Source organism: Drosophila subpulchrella, chromosome 4, assembly GCF_014743375.2.
Source record: "Drosophila subpulchrella strain 33 F10 #4 breed RU33 chromosome 4, RU_Dsub_v1.1 Primary Assembly, whole genome shotgun sequence".
NCBI classification, from domain to species: domain Eukaryota; kingdom Metazoa; phylum Arthropoda; class Insecta; order Diptera; family Drosophilidae; genus Drosophila; species Drosophila subpulchrella.
The window spans coordinates 912,792-927,472 of record NC_050608.1 but is presented as its reverse complement, the minus strand read 5'-3'; the positions used below and the strand labels follow the sequence as shown (position 1 = coordinate 927,472).

The 14,681-nt window shown below is 36.1% G+C and overlaps 2 protein-coding genes across 2 annotated transcripts; one reads left to right on the top strand and one right to left on the bottom strand.

Annotated features, from left to right (window-relative positions):
* Positions 1-174: 174 nt before the first annotated feature.
* On the bottom strand, positions 175-4,122 carry LOC119561090. Its single transcript, XM_037875022.1, has 2 exons — positions 4,005-4,122; positions 175-1,143 (listed from the first exon to the last, which is right to left on the bottom strand). The coding sequence occupies exon 2, from the start codon at positions 1,134-1,136 to the stop codon at positions 327-329; it is 810 nt and encodes a 269-aa protein (XP_037730950.1). The 5' UTR covers positions 1,137-1,143; positions 4,005-4,122; the 3' UTR covers positions 175-326.
* Positions 4,123-5,569: 1,447 nt separating this feature from the next.
* Positions 5,570-14,558, top strand: LOC119555958 (slo-interacting protein 1). The gene is made up of 6 exons (XM_037867715.1): positions 5,570-5,727; positions 5,836-6,369; positions 8,856-9,173; positions 9,461-10,409; positions 12,484-12,635; positions 13,663-14,558. The coding sequence occupies exons 1-6, from the start codon at positions 5,680-5,682 to the stop codon at positions 13,984-13,986; spliced, it is 2,325 nt and encodes a 774-aa protein (XP_037723643.1). The 5' UTR covers positions 5,570-5,679; the 3' UTR covers positions 13,987-14,558.
* The last annotated feature ends 123 nt before the right edge of the window (positions 14,559-14,681 follow it).

Below are 14,681 nucleotides of genomic sequence, written 5' to 3'. Positions count from 1 at the left end.
GAAAATACGCAGTTAATTTATATTTTCTATAAATAAAAATAAAATAAATAAATAGTAAACCCTTAATATAGCACATTTTACCTGTTACCCAGATTACCAGTAACGAACATTAATATGAATTTGATACAGTGTTTGGCATTTTATTTTTTTGAATAATTGTAAAAGCAATTGTGCTCGTGGTTTTTGTGTTGTTTGACAAACATTAAATAATTTATTTTGGTATTCCTATTGGGCAAGTTAAGTTACATTAGAAAGCGTAGTGAGATGAAAATGATTACGGTATAAATCGCGCTTCTTGCTACACAAAAGGTGACTATAAAAAAGTTTTACCAATTACTGAGAAAATCGAAACCTTTTGGGACTTGCAGTTCGGGTGTTAAAAGTTTTGCACTTTCGTCTTGGCTTATATCTTTAAATTCATTTTCATAATCAGACAAATCGTTTGACACACTGCTTTTTGATTCAAATCTAAACAGCAGTTGCAATTTTTCATCAGAGTCCAATAATTGTTCGTTACTATAAACACATTTACTTTTTTGGTAGTTTTCTTCCTCACACATTTTTGTTTTTCTTTGGCTAACGTCGACCTTATCATTGACATTAATTTGGAAACTGGGTATTTTTGGGTTGTTTGTAAATTTTAAATACAGGGATTTCGATACATCGGCGGCAGCTCCGACAACAGAGACATCATCAGGATCGTTGGATAGTATGTTTATTTGGGATTTGGTTCGATAGCTAAATGGATAAGAATGTTCATCGCGGCAATCTCTGGTATTTTCGTCATGTAATATTTTCAATCCCACATTTTGATAAATATATGTGTGCAGGTCTTGCCCGTTATATGAATATACAACGTCCTTATAAGGGAATTGTTGAAAATCACTTTTTGAAATGTCTGTTTTTAACTGTGCTTCTTGTACTGAAGAGGTTGTTTCAGTCGTTTTATAATACTTAGTGTATATATCAGGATTTATTAGGCGATTGTTCAATATTTTTTCCTGCTCATTTAAAGTCAACGCAAGCCAGGCATCTCGACTGAATGAAGATCTTACTCTATTTATGTCGCGTGTAATCTTTTCAGAGAGGGAATTAAGCTGTGAAAAGTATGAGTGAATTCCCTCATGCGTCGCCATCTTTAATCTGAAAATAAATGGCTTTATGCTTTTAGTATTAACAAAATAAATAATATAATTCTAGTTAGGGGTGGGGGTGGGAGTTTGTCGGTGTCCAAAAAATCCGTTAGCATTCGTGTGGAAGTTGCGAGTGATTTTTGTACTACTCCCTGTACTTCATTGAAAATGTGTGTTTGAATTGCGAATCGCACTGAATAAAGTTAAGTTGCGCTTTTGAGTGGACGTGGCAATCAATAAATGTTGGTGAAACCAATACATTTCAGCAAAAAATTTTATTTTAAAACGAAATACACTTTCGATGCGCAAGAATGTCTTTAAACTGCATCTACAGTGGTCGGTATAAGTATTTTGACAAAACAAAAGTTAAATATACTCATAATTTGAACTTACTTGAACTAAGAAAAGTTCGCTTAATAAAGTAGAAAAAATTAAACAAATTTTTTTAATATTTTATATCTTCATTCTTCATCTCTTTGTCATGATGTAAAAAGTAGCGGCGAAGTTCCTTTTTTTGGCGTTTTCCCAATAATTTTTGGAATACTTCTGGTAAGCAAGTTTCAGTATACCATTTAGCAGTTACCGTCTGACCTTTTTCCAAAGGAATAGCAGCTATAACTTTATCTCTAGTGAAGAAAACTGACATCATTACTTTTGTTGCTGACTTTTGCTGCTTTGCTTTAACAGGTGGATGTGCACCTTCTGGGCTCCATACCATGGATTGTTGTTTGGTTTCAGGGTCGTACTTGTAAAACCATGCTTCATCACCTGTTACAATTTTCTTGAAAGTGCTAGACTCACCGTTTTTAAATTTGTTAAGAAAAAAATGAGCAAAACGCACGCGTGCCTCTTTATGAGCCTCTGTTAAAATTCTGGGATCCCATCATGCAGATTTTTTCGTGTATCCAAGATCATTTTTTAATATTCGCGATACAGCCATGGCATTCAAGCCCAGTTCTTCAGCAATCATTTCCTGGGTTAATCTTGGATCTTCATCAATTTTAGACTTAACCAGCGCTTAACTTAAATTTTTTAATGCAAAAAGTTTCTTCAAACAAAAATAATAGTAAATGCAAGAAGAATTTTTCAAAAATCATTTTGCTTATATTTTTAATGATTTTTTGAAGGTGACAATGTCCGAAAAAATTTTTATGAAAAAAAGGAAAATGTGTCTCAAGTTCATGTTTTTAAAGATTTTCAAAAAATTATTAAAAATATAAGCAAAATGATTTTTGAAAAATTCTTTTTGCAGTTACTATTATTTTTGTTTGAAGAAACTTTTTGCATCAAAAAATGTATGTTTTCAAGTCGACGAAAAAAGTTAAAAAAAAAAAAAATTTTAAAGTAGATTTACACAAATTCGTCCTTTTCAATAAATGAATGGGTTAAGAAATGTATTGTATTATTCAAACGGCATTTAAATTACCTATCCATTGATGCCAGAAGTTTACAAGTAAATTCAAATTATGAGAATATTTAACTTTTGTTTTGTCAAAATACATATGCCGACCAGTGTACATGTATAATTTAAACTGTTAAGCTATTATAGTTTCCAATATATCATCGTTCATACGGACAATTTTTTGAGGTATGTGGGCGTTAGAGTGATAGTATTGATTATGGCCATACATTTCGGTTAGTTTTTATTCTTGCACTAAACCTGTCGGAGCCACAGTATGGGACGGTTTGTGGGCGTGACACCGTGCTGGATCAAACTTGCGCTGCGCAGAATCTCTAGAATCTGCACGCTTAGTCCCAGCTTTGTAGCTTGGATGGCTTTCGAGAGCCCAGACTGACTCGGCTAGTGATTTTGATAAAGAACATACATATGCAAATACATTATTGGAATATACCTTGCATACCAACTTCGGCCTGCCCAAGCAAACTTTCTTTCTTGTTCGAAAATGATTTTTAAAATATCAAGGTAAAGAAGCAGGTTTGAACAACAACAAATTGTATACATTTACATGAGTATATGTATAAGGAAATTGCTACTTTTTCTGTTTAGTTTATTTTAAATCACTTTTTTAGTGACCAATCAGTGAAAAGCCTCGCTTTATTTTGTTACTGACAGTCAGATTTAAGATGTGTGTTAGACGCCAACCGTTAAAAAAAAACAATCTAAGAAAGTAGATCTGTTTTCTGCCCCGAGAGTTACAGAAAATTCTATATTTGTTCCGCTTTATGAGTAATCACAATCAGAAAAAAGTTATGTATTTAAGAGCTCTAACAAAACGTTACACAAAGCCTTGCACAGCTAACAAAATGAATAGTATTCTACCTTAACTGTGTCCACTGGCCTGACTCGCGAGTCCTGAAAGTGCCTCTGCCGACGCTCTGCTATTCCGCTATTCAGCACTGGCACACAATCAACACGCAGTCGACTGCGACGCCACAAAGCCGAACGCAACGACGGCAGAGCCGGCTAGCACATTTTTGCGCCTGAAATTCAGCACCACTTTTTATACAAATTGAGCGCTCATTAGGCGCTCGGTGATGACCTTTTTGCAGTGATTCACTACTTAAAAGCCGCTGAATGTTACTGCAGGGTTATAACATCTGGCTGTTGATCGCTGGTAATAGTGCTGACAATTTTGAAATATTGCCGACCGATAGCAGAAAACACACACATTTGAATTTCCATACATATGTACATACGTACATACATACATACTCATGAATGTAACGCCGGAACACGGGGGGCGACTGCCCCAAAATGTAGTAGGATTGCTACATAAATTATTTTTTGAAGTGCAGTGCTGTATCAGTATTATAAAAAAACAAAATTCTTTCCAAAGTTTAAGCAGGTACACCGATACTACATTTAGTGCATTACTACAACTTTGTACTGTTGTTTTGTTGTGTACTTACACGTGAACGCTATTTGTATCTATATTTCACATCCAAGTAGGTTTTTTAAATTGTTTTCTTTCTCCGGCGAGTTTAACAACAAAATTAAAACAAAGGGATGGGCAAACTTTAAGAAGGCGTATTAAATAGAACGGGATTCTTGCTTTTAATATTATTACACCATGTTCACACCAGAGACGCAACACGAAATGCAGCCATATTTTTTTTCGTCCTGATGCACATTTTTCATAAGGTGATTTAAACAGTGCCCCGCTTGCACGTGTAACATTCGTGGTGAAAAGGGCGCGCAATTTGTCTAAACTTGCAGTATTTCTTAAATTTCTTAAAGTCCATGTACATTATGATGGAGCTATAGAGTTATTTAGTTATGGGCTGTATTCGGTTTTTAAAAAATGTTTTGCATAGGCAACAATAGTTGGGCATATTACCTTATTCACACAGAGGGGGTTTTTGCATCAGCGATCATATTCCGCGTCTGTGATTGTTTTCTCCATAAAGCCTAGTACTCACATCGACGAAAACCGCGAGATAACCATAGGAACCTTTCAAAGTTCACCCGCCATGCATGTGGCATGGTCTTACTGTCAAACAGCTGGGCTTGTTGTCAAACGGAAAACAAATTAATTGGAGCAATTTAAAAAAGAAGAGTCTGCTGGTGCACAAAAAAATAAATTAAAATACGAATAAATGAAATTTTCAACGAATGTTCTTATTTATTTAAATTAGAAGTTTAAGGCTTCCTTCTCGCTCCATCACCAGCTGCCAAGTAGCTGGTGAAGGAGGAGTCCTCAATAGAGAGCTCGTCGGAGATCGAGCGATGTCCCATGTTCCTTCCTCCTGGGATTCTCTAGTGGATCTCCTCCAACGCTTCAACTATTCTGTGGATTTACCCGATTGTGGTATTGCTTCCTGTCGGTCAAGTCCCACAATAATGGGCAACAGCTTGGATTAGGCGTCCTTTTTCATCTGCACTGACCTCCTTTAGCCGTTTTGGGTGTTTTTCTTCCATTTATAATTTTTAAATTCCCCACCGCCTCTGCACGAACACCGCCAAAGATCAATTTTCTTATTCTTTGGGCCGCGGCTAACGGCGTTCATCGCGAAACCTGGTATTTTTTCTGGTATTTCCTTAGCTCATCTGAGTATTGCGCTGAAAAACAGACCCCACGAAAAGCTTTAGCCGCCTGTTTGCCTCTCGCTCACTCCTATGCTTATCTCGCGGTTTTCGTCGATGTTAGTACTAGGCTTTACTGTCAAAAAGAATAAATAAGGGTTGAGCTGAAAAACAATGGATAACCACCGCATGAAAATGTCCGTCAAATTTGGATGGCGGACTAGCTTGAAAATTTCCGGAACGGCAAAACCTAATGGCTAAAAACAGTAATTAATAGTATATTGAAAAAATGTTGTTTGATTTTTTATTTAACATATTACCTTAGTTTTTTAGTAGGACAGCCTGAATGAAAAAACATTAAAAGATGTTAAGAGCTGTATTTCGCTGTAGTTGCTGCGAATGGGGTCGATTACTCCTGACTATCGGCCACAATGCTTATCGAGCTGGACATTAAAATTGTCGTAAAAACAAAGTGTGAGGCTGGCCACACTCTAAGCAATCGAAAAAATATGTATACAATTAAATGAATATACGATGAGTTGTTGTTAATTAACCAGCAATATGAATAATTGCATTGTCGAGGTGGAGTACGAATATGTTGTATTAAAAGTATGTTTACAATGTGGGAAAACATTGGTACGGATGTTTTTACCCCAGAAAATCTGTATTGGTATAGCCAATGCGTTTCACAAACCATTAAAAAACCTTTTATTTCAGATAAACGGTTACGATATTACCCATTTGCCGAGGTATGAAGCGGTTCAAAAGTTCCTTCAAGCCAAAGAAACCCTAGTAGTTGAATTGTGCAGACAGAAGCACAATGAATTAGCTTTAGGATTACAACAAGACGTCAACGCTCAACTATCAGAAGTGGAGAAAACCGTTCCAAATGCTTTGCAATCAATCACAAGCGAATCAGATTTATCTGCCTTAATTGAAAATCCAGCCGAAGCAGCGTCTACAACAACTGCAAGTGCCTCTCAGCCAGTAAATGCCACGTCAATAATTCCTGCACCATTGGATGTAGCGGCAACAAAAAGTCCTGTAATTTTGACTCTGCGTGCTTTAAGCCATGAAGAACGTTTGGGCAATTCCACAGATTTGGCCGCATCGAAGGAAACGCAAACGCAACCCTCCAACGACACAGATGTTTTGAGCAATCACGATTTTGTTCAGACTATAACCAACCACTTCATCGAGCAGGAACACCACTTGTTTGAACAATGCCTTGAACCGGATATCGATATTGAGGTAGTTTACCAACATATATTTACACAATTTGGTTCAGTCCAGGACTAACTACAGTTCCACTTTATGTACTTGACTGATTTAAGGACTATGTCTTCTGCTAACAGCTGATTCACCAAAGCCTACTAAGATGAAATTTTCTAATCTCGAACGTTAAACTTTAATGACACTATAATTGCTTCTCGTTCAGATACATTAAAGGAGTCCAAAAACCCTATTGACTTTAATGACAAATTAATCTGGACTTTGTGTTCGGACAGATAGTTCTCTACTTTTTCGATCGACAAATTGAAATAACATTTTCCATTAAATCGTGGTACAACTGATTTAAGTTTTGTCGCTCAAAAATGAGATAACGAGATAACGAATTGGGTTTTCCAAACGATTTAAGTCAATACCCACTGGCCTGACTGCGAGTCTTGAGAGCTTAAACACTCGTGTGGCTTCGGGATGCGTCTTCGGATTACGCACACAACTTACAAATCTTACATTTCATTGCATTTGTGTGGGCACCACCCACTGATTTAAGTCCAAGTTACCTTTCTCAGCCAGATAAGCAACTAGGACCTTAACATGACATTAAGATATTAGCCCTTCTATGAAATACTTCGAACACTTCCAGAGACTATTTCAGTTGTGGCCAGACCATTTCCTTATGTTTATACCCTTGCAGAGGGTATAATGATTTCATTCAGAAATTTGCAACACAGTGAAGGAGACGTTTCCGACACCAAGTGTACATATATGTATATTCTTGATCAGCATCTCTAGACGAGTCGATCTGGCCATGCCCGTCTGTCCGTACGTCCGTCCTAGTCTTTAAGTAAAAAGCTCGGGATTAAACTTTCTTGAAAGTATTTTTACTTTTGCAGGTTGTATGTATGTAAGTCGGAGCGAGCCGGATCGGACAACCGCTTTTCTGACTCATGTTGATGATAGAGCTGTTTGGACTTGGCTAGTTGTATTTTTAGATTTTTACTATTATTATTATTTGCTGTTTGGAAGCTGGTATTAGTTGCTATAAAGCTGGTATTAGTTGGTTTGGTTGATTGTTTTTGTTGTTCCTTGATGGTTTTCGTAGGTATTAAATGGTTGCAAGCTTTTTTTTTGGCTGCACCTTGATGGTTGCTGGCTGATATCAACTTATCTCCCTAGTCGACTTTCGATGTGAATTTCAAGACGTTTCTATACCATTCATAACTCACACATACTTGTATGCATACATTGATTTTCAACAACCTAAATGTAAAATAACCTTTTAAATATACCGGTTATGACGCCACTTCATCCACGAATGAAAGTAGGAATAAGAGGCACAGTTGAACGTGTCAAAAGGTTGAACTCTGTCGTAATTGTATTGTATTCTATCCATCAAGTATTTTACAACTTCTCTCGGTGGCTGTAGATTTCCAAAACTATAAAATATAATAAATATTATTTTTACTCTTATTATATGCGACCCAATGTGCTCAACTTAATTGTAAATTATCCACGCTTACTATGCCATATTCCGGATTTTTTGGTGACTCTGGATTTAGTTATTTTATAAATGATTTTTTTTTGCAAATTTTATATTGTCGATGTTAGATAGTGGTATTTTAGTTTTTTCGCTTCTTAAATGCATTTCCCTTACTATGGGGAAAGATTGATACTTAAGATTGAACCCGTAACCCTTTCTGTAGGGCTTGAGATATAATCCTTCTCCCACAGCAACACTAAATTTTCCTGTTGTGGCGCTTTTTCTCGTCCATATCTTCTTTGGCCATTATCGCATTGTTAAATGTTTTTGTAATAGCTGCAGAACCACTAGCTAAACTACCAAGAGCTCTGAGGGCTGTCAAGATCGGCTTGATTGGTAGAAAACCTCAAGTTGACATACACTGAAATGATTTAGGTGCAACTCTAATTGCACTCATAATGTCTAACCGTTTTTGTTTTTTAACGGATCATGGACCATAGGAAAAATAGTGCAACAAATGTTTTATGTAGCTTCGGCCTTTTTTGATATATATATATATATAATCGTTCACTCTTAGGAATACCAATTTTTAGTATTTCAGAATTTCGAATATATTTTGTAAAAATGGAGCGACTTTATCAGAAAGCTGCCATAGAAAGGATCAGAAAATTAATGAGCAAGTAACAAAAAATATACTACCTTCGTTATTTTTATAATTAATTAATGAGAATTAATGAGAAAACAATATGAAAAAATGTTAGTTTAGTTTTTCTTAATCGTATTCTATTTTTTTCAAAGTTTTATTTTTTTTGTAAAAATATAGCTGCCTAGCTAGACAATAAAATTGCCCTTGTTTTCTGTAGTAGTCTGGTGACTTTGGTTTTAAAGTTAGTTTGCTGAATAACGGGTAGCCGTTAGCCGGATACTCGGCTATAGAACTCTCTATTGTTATAGTCGCAGCTGTATAATAGTCTGCAGTGAGCGAACAATGTATGCCAAGAACTAACTGTTTTATGTTTTATATTTAAAGGAAGTGACCCTTATGAAAGCGGTTGAAAATTCGACGAACAATCAAATCGGGCTGATTATTTGCTCATCCGGATTTCAGTCGTCAAGCATCGATACGAATAAAGGTGATATACTGTGCAATGATACAGAACACTGCGAGGATGTGTTCATCAGTGGCATAGAACCGGAAAGTATAGCTCATAGAGATGGGCGCCTACGACAGGGTGATCAAATTCTTCGTATTAACGGTGTGGATGTTAAGAACCAGGAGGAGGTGGAAAATCAGATAGCGGAGAGTAGCACCGCAGTAACGCTCCTAGTTAGTCGAATTCTATACCCTGTAAGCTTGAGTTTATCTTAATAAGTGCATAATTAAAATATTTGTAAAGTTCATTCTATTTGTTTTTAAAATCAATGCAGTTGATGTCGACCCCGTCTTTAGAGTTCGCAACGGTTTCACTGAAGTTGGCTAGAAATAGCCAGCCATAAATATTTTTTATATTTGGATCTTTAAATGATGATCTAAAAATCAAAATGAACTTTTAATAATAACCATTTTAATTAAGCACTGCAAAAGGTTTTCAAATGTTTTTATTTTAACTAATTAATATATTTTTTAACTGATAGGAAGACGAGGATGACGAAGACATTAATTTTGAATATGCAAATACATTTATATCAGATGACTACACAAATGTAGTGGATAAATTGGATAAAGTATTATTAGGCCACGTACAGTCTTTTGAAGAACTATCCAATGAAACGGGCGAGCATTCATCAGACTTAAAAGTTCAAACATCTTCTCTACCAAAAAAAATGGTTGACCAATCTAGCAAGTTGTTTGGTAAATTAAAGCCTCGTCCAGATGCAAGTTTGGATAATCGAAAAACTGTAAACCACTCTTTAAGCGAAAATCAAGTTCACCTCCAACATGAGTACGACGAAAGCGAGCACATTTACGAGACCATTCCAGAAGATTCTGAGTCTGAACCACTTTACTGTTCCCCTTATCAAAGTTCAAACGGCAAGACGTCAATAGGCTGTTGCCCATCCGCACTAGCAACGACTCCGGGAGAAGTATTAGAAACGACAATGCAGCAACAAACTCAGCGTGTCGCCCAATGGTTAGGTTTAAAGCCGCAATATCCGAGAACAATACACACACTAGTTGGACGTCCCCCGCCACTAAAATTAACCCAACAACCAACTTGCAGTCGTGTTTTTACATTACGCAGCACATTGACAAACACAAGCCGATCCAGCAGTAGTGGAGTTGCATACAGTGCATATGGACCAAATAATATTGTTGCTGCAAGCGTGGCTCTTGGCGAAGAGGTTGATAACTCCTCAAGTGCCTACAATACTGGTGGCTCAAACAATAGCGCCTCGCCGCATCAAAATACTACAAATGCTGATGAAGATAACACTGTTAACCACAAGCTAGAGAGCAGAGTGATCGATGGCCGCAGAGAAGCTTTGGATACAACTGCTGTAAGCAGTATGCTGCTGTTACCTTTTGGTAAATCTGGTCGAATTGGTCTCTGTTCTTCAAACATGCCAACAGCGTATGTCAACGGTAGGCAAATCAATTCAATATATAAATTTAGGACTCGTTGCTTATGGGGTTGAAATATTTGGGGGCCCTCTAATCGTATGGGTGTTTTCTAATCTATGTATTGAGACTATGTGTTTGTCCTCCATATTTGCCAAAGAATAATATTGGTATTTAAGGAAAAAATATTGTAGCCTTTACATTAGGCAACCTCTATGGGTGCGAGAAAAATCAGTTCAGTTGTTTTTTTTGATAAGTTTTTCTGTTGCTCGCTCATTTTGTTCACAAGCTAATAAGCTTAGTTTTTTAATTCCTCAGGGTAGTTTTGATCCTTAGTTTTATAATCAAGCACTTAGTAAATATATATTACTATAAAATAACTTGTACTTGGCAAAAGTAGTATTAACTGATAAGCTATCTAAGAACTTGTGAGTGAGGGACTGAGCAGAGTGAGTGAGCAAGTGATCAACTAAACATACTGAAAGAAGAATTGAGAAACGCTGTACGCTATACGCTATAGTCGATGCCATCGACTATCATATACCTGTTACTCAGCTAAGAGTATTTTGAAGGAGATGGAGATATGCAGCGAAGCAACTTCTCACAATTGCACACCCCCCAACGGTGCCACCTAGCGTCGATTTCTTTTGACATGAAGACAGTTTTAGCTAATAAAAAAGTGGCATTTACACTTTTCAAAATCTTCAAATAATTCGGGCGCTAGACAGGTTTTAGCGTGGGCGTTTGTGGGCGTTAGAGTGAGCGTGGCACACTGCTGAACCTTAAGAATGCGCTATCTCAGAACCCCAAGAATCTGCATGACAAAGCCTAACTTTCTAGCTTTAACAGGCGGACAGACGGACATGGCTGGATCGACTCGGTTAGTGCTCCTGATCAAGTCAATCACCGTCACAAGTCGTGGTTTTAAGACCAACGCGATTAAAATGCGTTACGTCAGGCTGAACGACCTGAAGAACATTATTTTCAAAGACTATAACTCCAAATTATTGGTCCGATCATAGTTTTCGAATTTTTAACTAATTAAAAACAAGGAAGAACGCTATCGTCGAGTGCCTTTATAGGGTCGGAGACGCTTTTTCTACCTGTTACATACTTTTCCCGAATACAATATACCCTTTTACTCTACGAGTTACGGGTATTAAAACCTATATATTTTTTTGAAAACCCAATGTATCCATTTAAGCTGCGCCTCCTCTTCCGTTAAATCCCTTCCACTCGTTTCTTCCAAATCCATTTAGTGTTTTCTTTAAATCGCTCTCCCTTTTTTGGTCCCGCTCTCTTGTATCTTCTAGGATCTTCTGCGCTAAAATGTGACCCAAAATAGCACAAAATCTAAAAGAAATCCTTAAAATAGAAATTTGAAATAAAAGCTTAAGAATTTAACCATATATATCGACTGGATTAAAAAAAATTGAGCTCCCAAATATTGGGGATTTTAAAAATTCTTTTTTGTCTATGATTTGTGCTTTTCATAAAATAAGTTTTGGTGTAAAAACTGCGATAATATAAACATAGTTAGTTATTTAAAAGAACTTATTTTGCTCCTCATATCTTTTTTGAACCTGGGCCCCCTATGAAATGTTCAATTAAAATTTTTTTAATTTATATCATGTTCTTGCACAAAGCAATTTAAATATATTACAATATGAAAAGTTTCGTAAGAATCGGACGAAAGGTTTTTAAAGAAGGAAAGTGGACCAATTTTACTTTACATTGATCATTTTTTTTGGTCATCATACATAAAATTGCGTTATGAGCGATTGTGTTCGTAAGAAAGGGCGTGGCCCCAAGGCACTACATCTCAAGTTTAAGCTCTCTAGCTTTACAGTTGTCAGCGCCAGAGTTACTGTTTCCGAAATCGAAAAGTGGCTCCACTAGCGTCTTTAATTGCTCATAGCTTTTTAATAAATGGTCCGATTTCATTAATTTTTGGCATGTATCATGTGTGCATGTACCATGTGTGCAGACTGGCGTTAGATTGGGCGAGGCACATTGGGATAAACAGCTTGCGCTAATCTTTTTTAAGATGTTAAACCTGTCAACCATTAATAATGTTGTTTATTACATTTTATTTCAGAAAAACAAGGCAAGGCAACCTACGAAAGTGAAAATCAGGTTAAAATCGACCATAACGTATTAGGTGTCAAAGAAACTGAGGAATCATATAGCCATTGTCCCCAATTTAATGCACCAAATTTGAGTAGCTACCACTTCGTAAGTAGTCAAGAGGTAAGTGCTATTTGGTCTACTAATTGTAAGTAAGGCAAAGCATCACAAAAAATGTAACCGCAATTTGGACTTCATGTACGGAAAGTACTTATCGAAAATAGCGGAAACCTATTTACGCAAATAGTATATTTAATATAATATTCAAACAGGAAGTTAACCAACTATTTTTATACCCGTTACTCAAAAAAGCGTATAATAGATTCGTCAGAAAGTATGTAATAGGTAGAGGAATGCGTTTCCGACCCCATAAAGTAGATATATTCTTGATCAGGATCACTAGCCGAGTCGATCTAGCCATGTCCGTCTGTCCGTATGAACGCTGTTATCTCGGAAACTATAAGAAGTCTAAGATTTCAGAATTAGATTCCTTATCTTCGTATGCAGCGCCCAAAAAACGCCCAAAACTCTGGCTCCTACTCCTTCAATGCAAAAAAAACTAAAATGTATTGATCAAGTCAATACCTATCGATTGACCTAAAAATTTTGCCACGCCCACTTTCTCTGCCACGTACATTACCATATATTAAAATGGCGCTACACAATCTCTCTTTGATGCTTGTTTATCTCCTTCTCCCTTTTGCTCACTTAAGCTGAGCAATGGGTATCGGATAGTCGAGGCACTCGACTATAGCGTTCTACATTCTGGTTAGTTTTAAGTCATGAACTCATAAAACATTTTTTTAAAAAACCGGATTGACAGTTGTTTTATTGTACTCTATACATCTTCAAACCAGCTTGTTCAACAAATTTCAAATTGCAACTATCCAAAAGGAAATAGATACACCTTTCCAAGGACCAATATTCAATATTTTAGCGATTTAACAGTAACAATACCAGAATTAAAGTGCCCACCTGAGATGTTTGTCTGCCTTTCGATTGTCGGTTTTCTTGTTCGTAACAAAGAATATGAACTCGTTCGATAAAACTTTTCTGGAAATATCGGATTTATTTTGAAAACGAATTTTTTATTTTTTTAGCATTTATATAATTGTTGCTAAATTGTATTCCATAATTGTATTTGTTATAGGTTGCAAACCGATGCCATGATTCCACAGTTTCAAAACAAAATTCTGCGTTGCTTAACGGTGAAAATAGTGAAGAAATACCAATGGTTTGGAAGGTTAAGAGACGCCCAGATGGAACGCGGTACATTGTAAAGCGGCCAGTACGTAATCGTCCCCAAGTTTCTATTCGGAAAAATATGCGCTGCAACGAGCTTACGACAACGGAGGACGATACAGTATCTGAAGTAAAAATTGGTCGTTATTGGACAAAGGAAGAACGAAAGCGACACATTGAACGAGCTCGAGAGAGGCGACACCATCAGGCACAGCAACATCAGCTACAGTAACATTTTCCTCTTATACCATTTAAGTATTATATGGCTTTACAAGAGTTTTCGAAAAAAAACAAATTCGTTTATACATTTGTTAGTCGCTATCGCAAAATTTTTAAATTTGCTTAGTTGTCATGACTAGCGAAAATGAAAGAGATTTAAGATTTACAGTTTTAGGATAGGTTCACGCTAGTGCATAATCAAGATTTGTAAAAATATCCTAAAAATGTGTGCTTAATCGAAATGTAGCTTTGATATGTATATTTTTTTTCGTTTTCAATGGAACACTTCCATGATCTAAGTTTTGGCTATCTTTAGCAAATCACTTAAAGATTATTAATGTGAAATATTGTCAAGGATCTTTTCACATATATGTTTTGTTGTTAATTGTTCCTATAATAGTTATTTGTAAGAATAACCCCATCCATGCATACAGTCTTCGTTAATGCTGAAGAATTATGTACAGCATATAAATACATATTACATAATTTTAGAAAATATTTTATGTAAGCTTTAACATAATAATGGGAGTTTTTCTAAGGTAATTTAATATTGTTTATTTAAAATAAAGGAAGCCCGTAAACTGACGTTTAAATTGAATTTGGTCGGGTCACGGTTATTTTCTGGTCTTACAACAGTATTTTAAACTGTAAGACTGTTATAATTCGGTTTAATAGTTTATAAAATGTACGATCCTTGCAGAGGGTATA

Excerpts from the sequence above, each read along its gene's own strand:
- LOC119561090 (XM_037875022.1), bottom strand. The coding sequence starts at position 1,136 with ATGGCGACGCATGAGGGAATTCACTCATACTTTTCACAGCTTAATTCC.
- LOC119555958 (XM_037867715.1), top strand. The coding sequence starts at position 5,680 with ATGAATAATTGCATTGTCGAGGTGGAGTACGAATATGTTGTATTAAAA. Across the intron at positions 5,728-5,835 it reads ACGAATATGTTGTATTAAAA|ATAAACGGTTACGATATTAC; the intron begins GTATGTTTACAA and ends CTTTTATTTCAG. Across the intron at positions 6,370-8,855 it reads AACCGGATATCGATATTGAG|GAAGTGACCCTTATGAAAGC; the intron begins GTAGTTTACCAA and ends TTATATTTAAAG.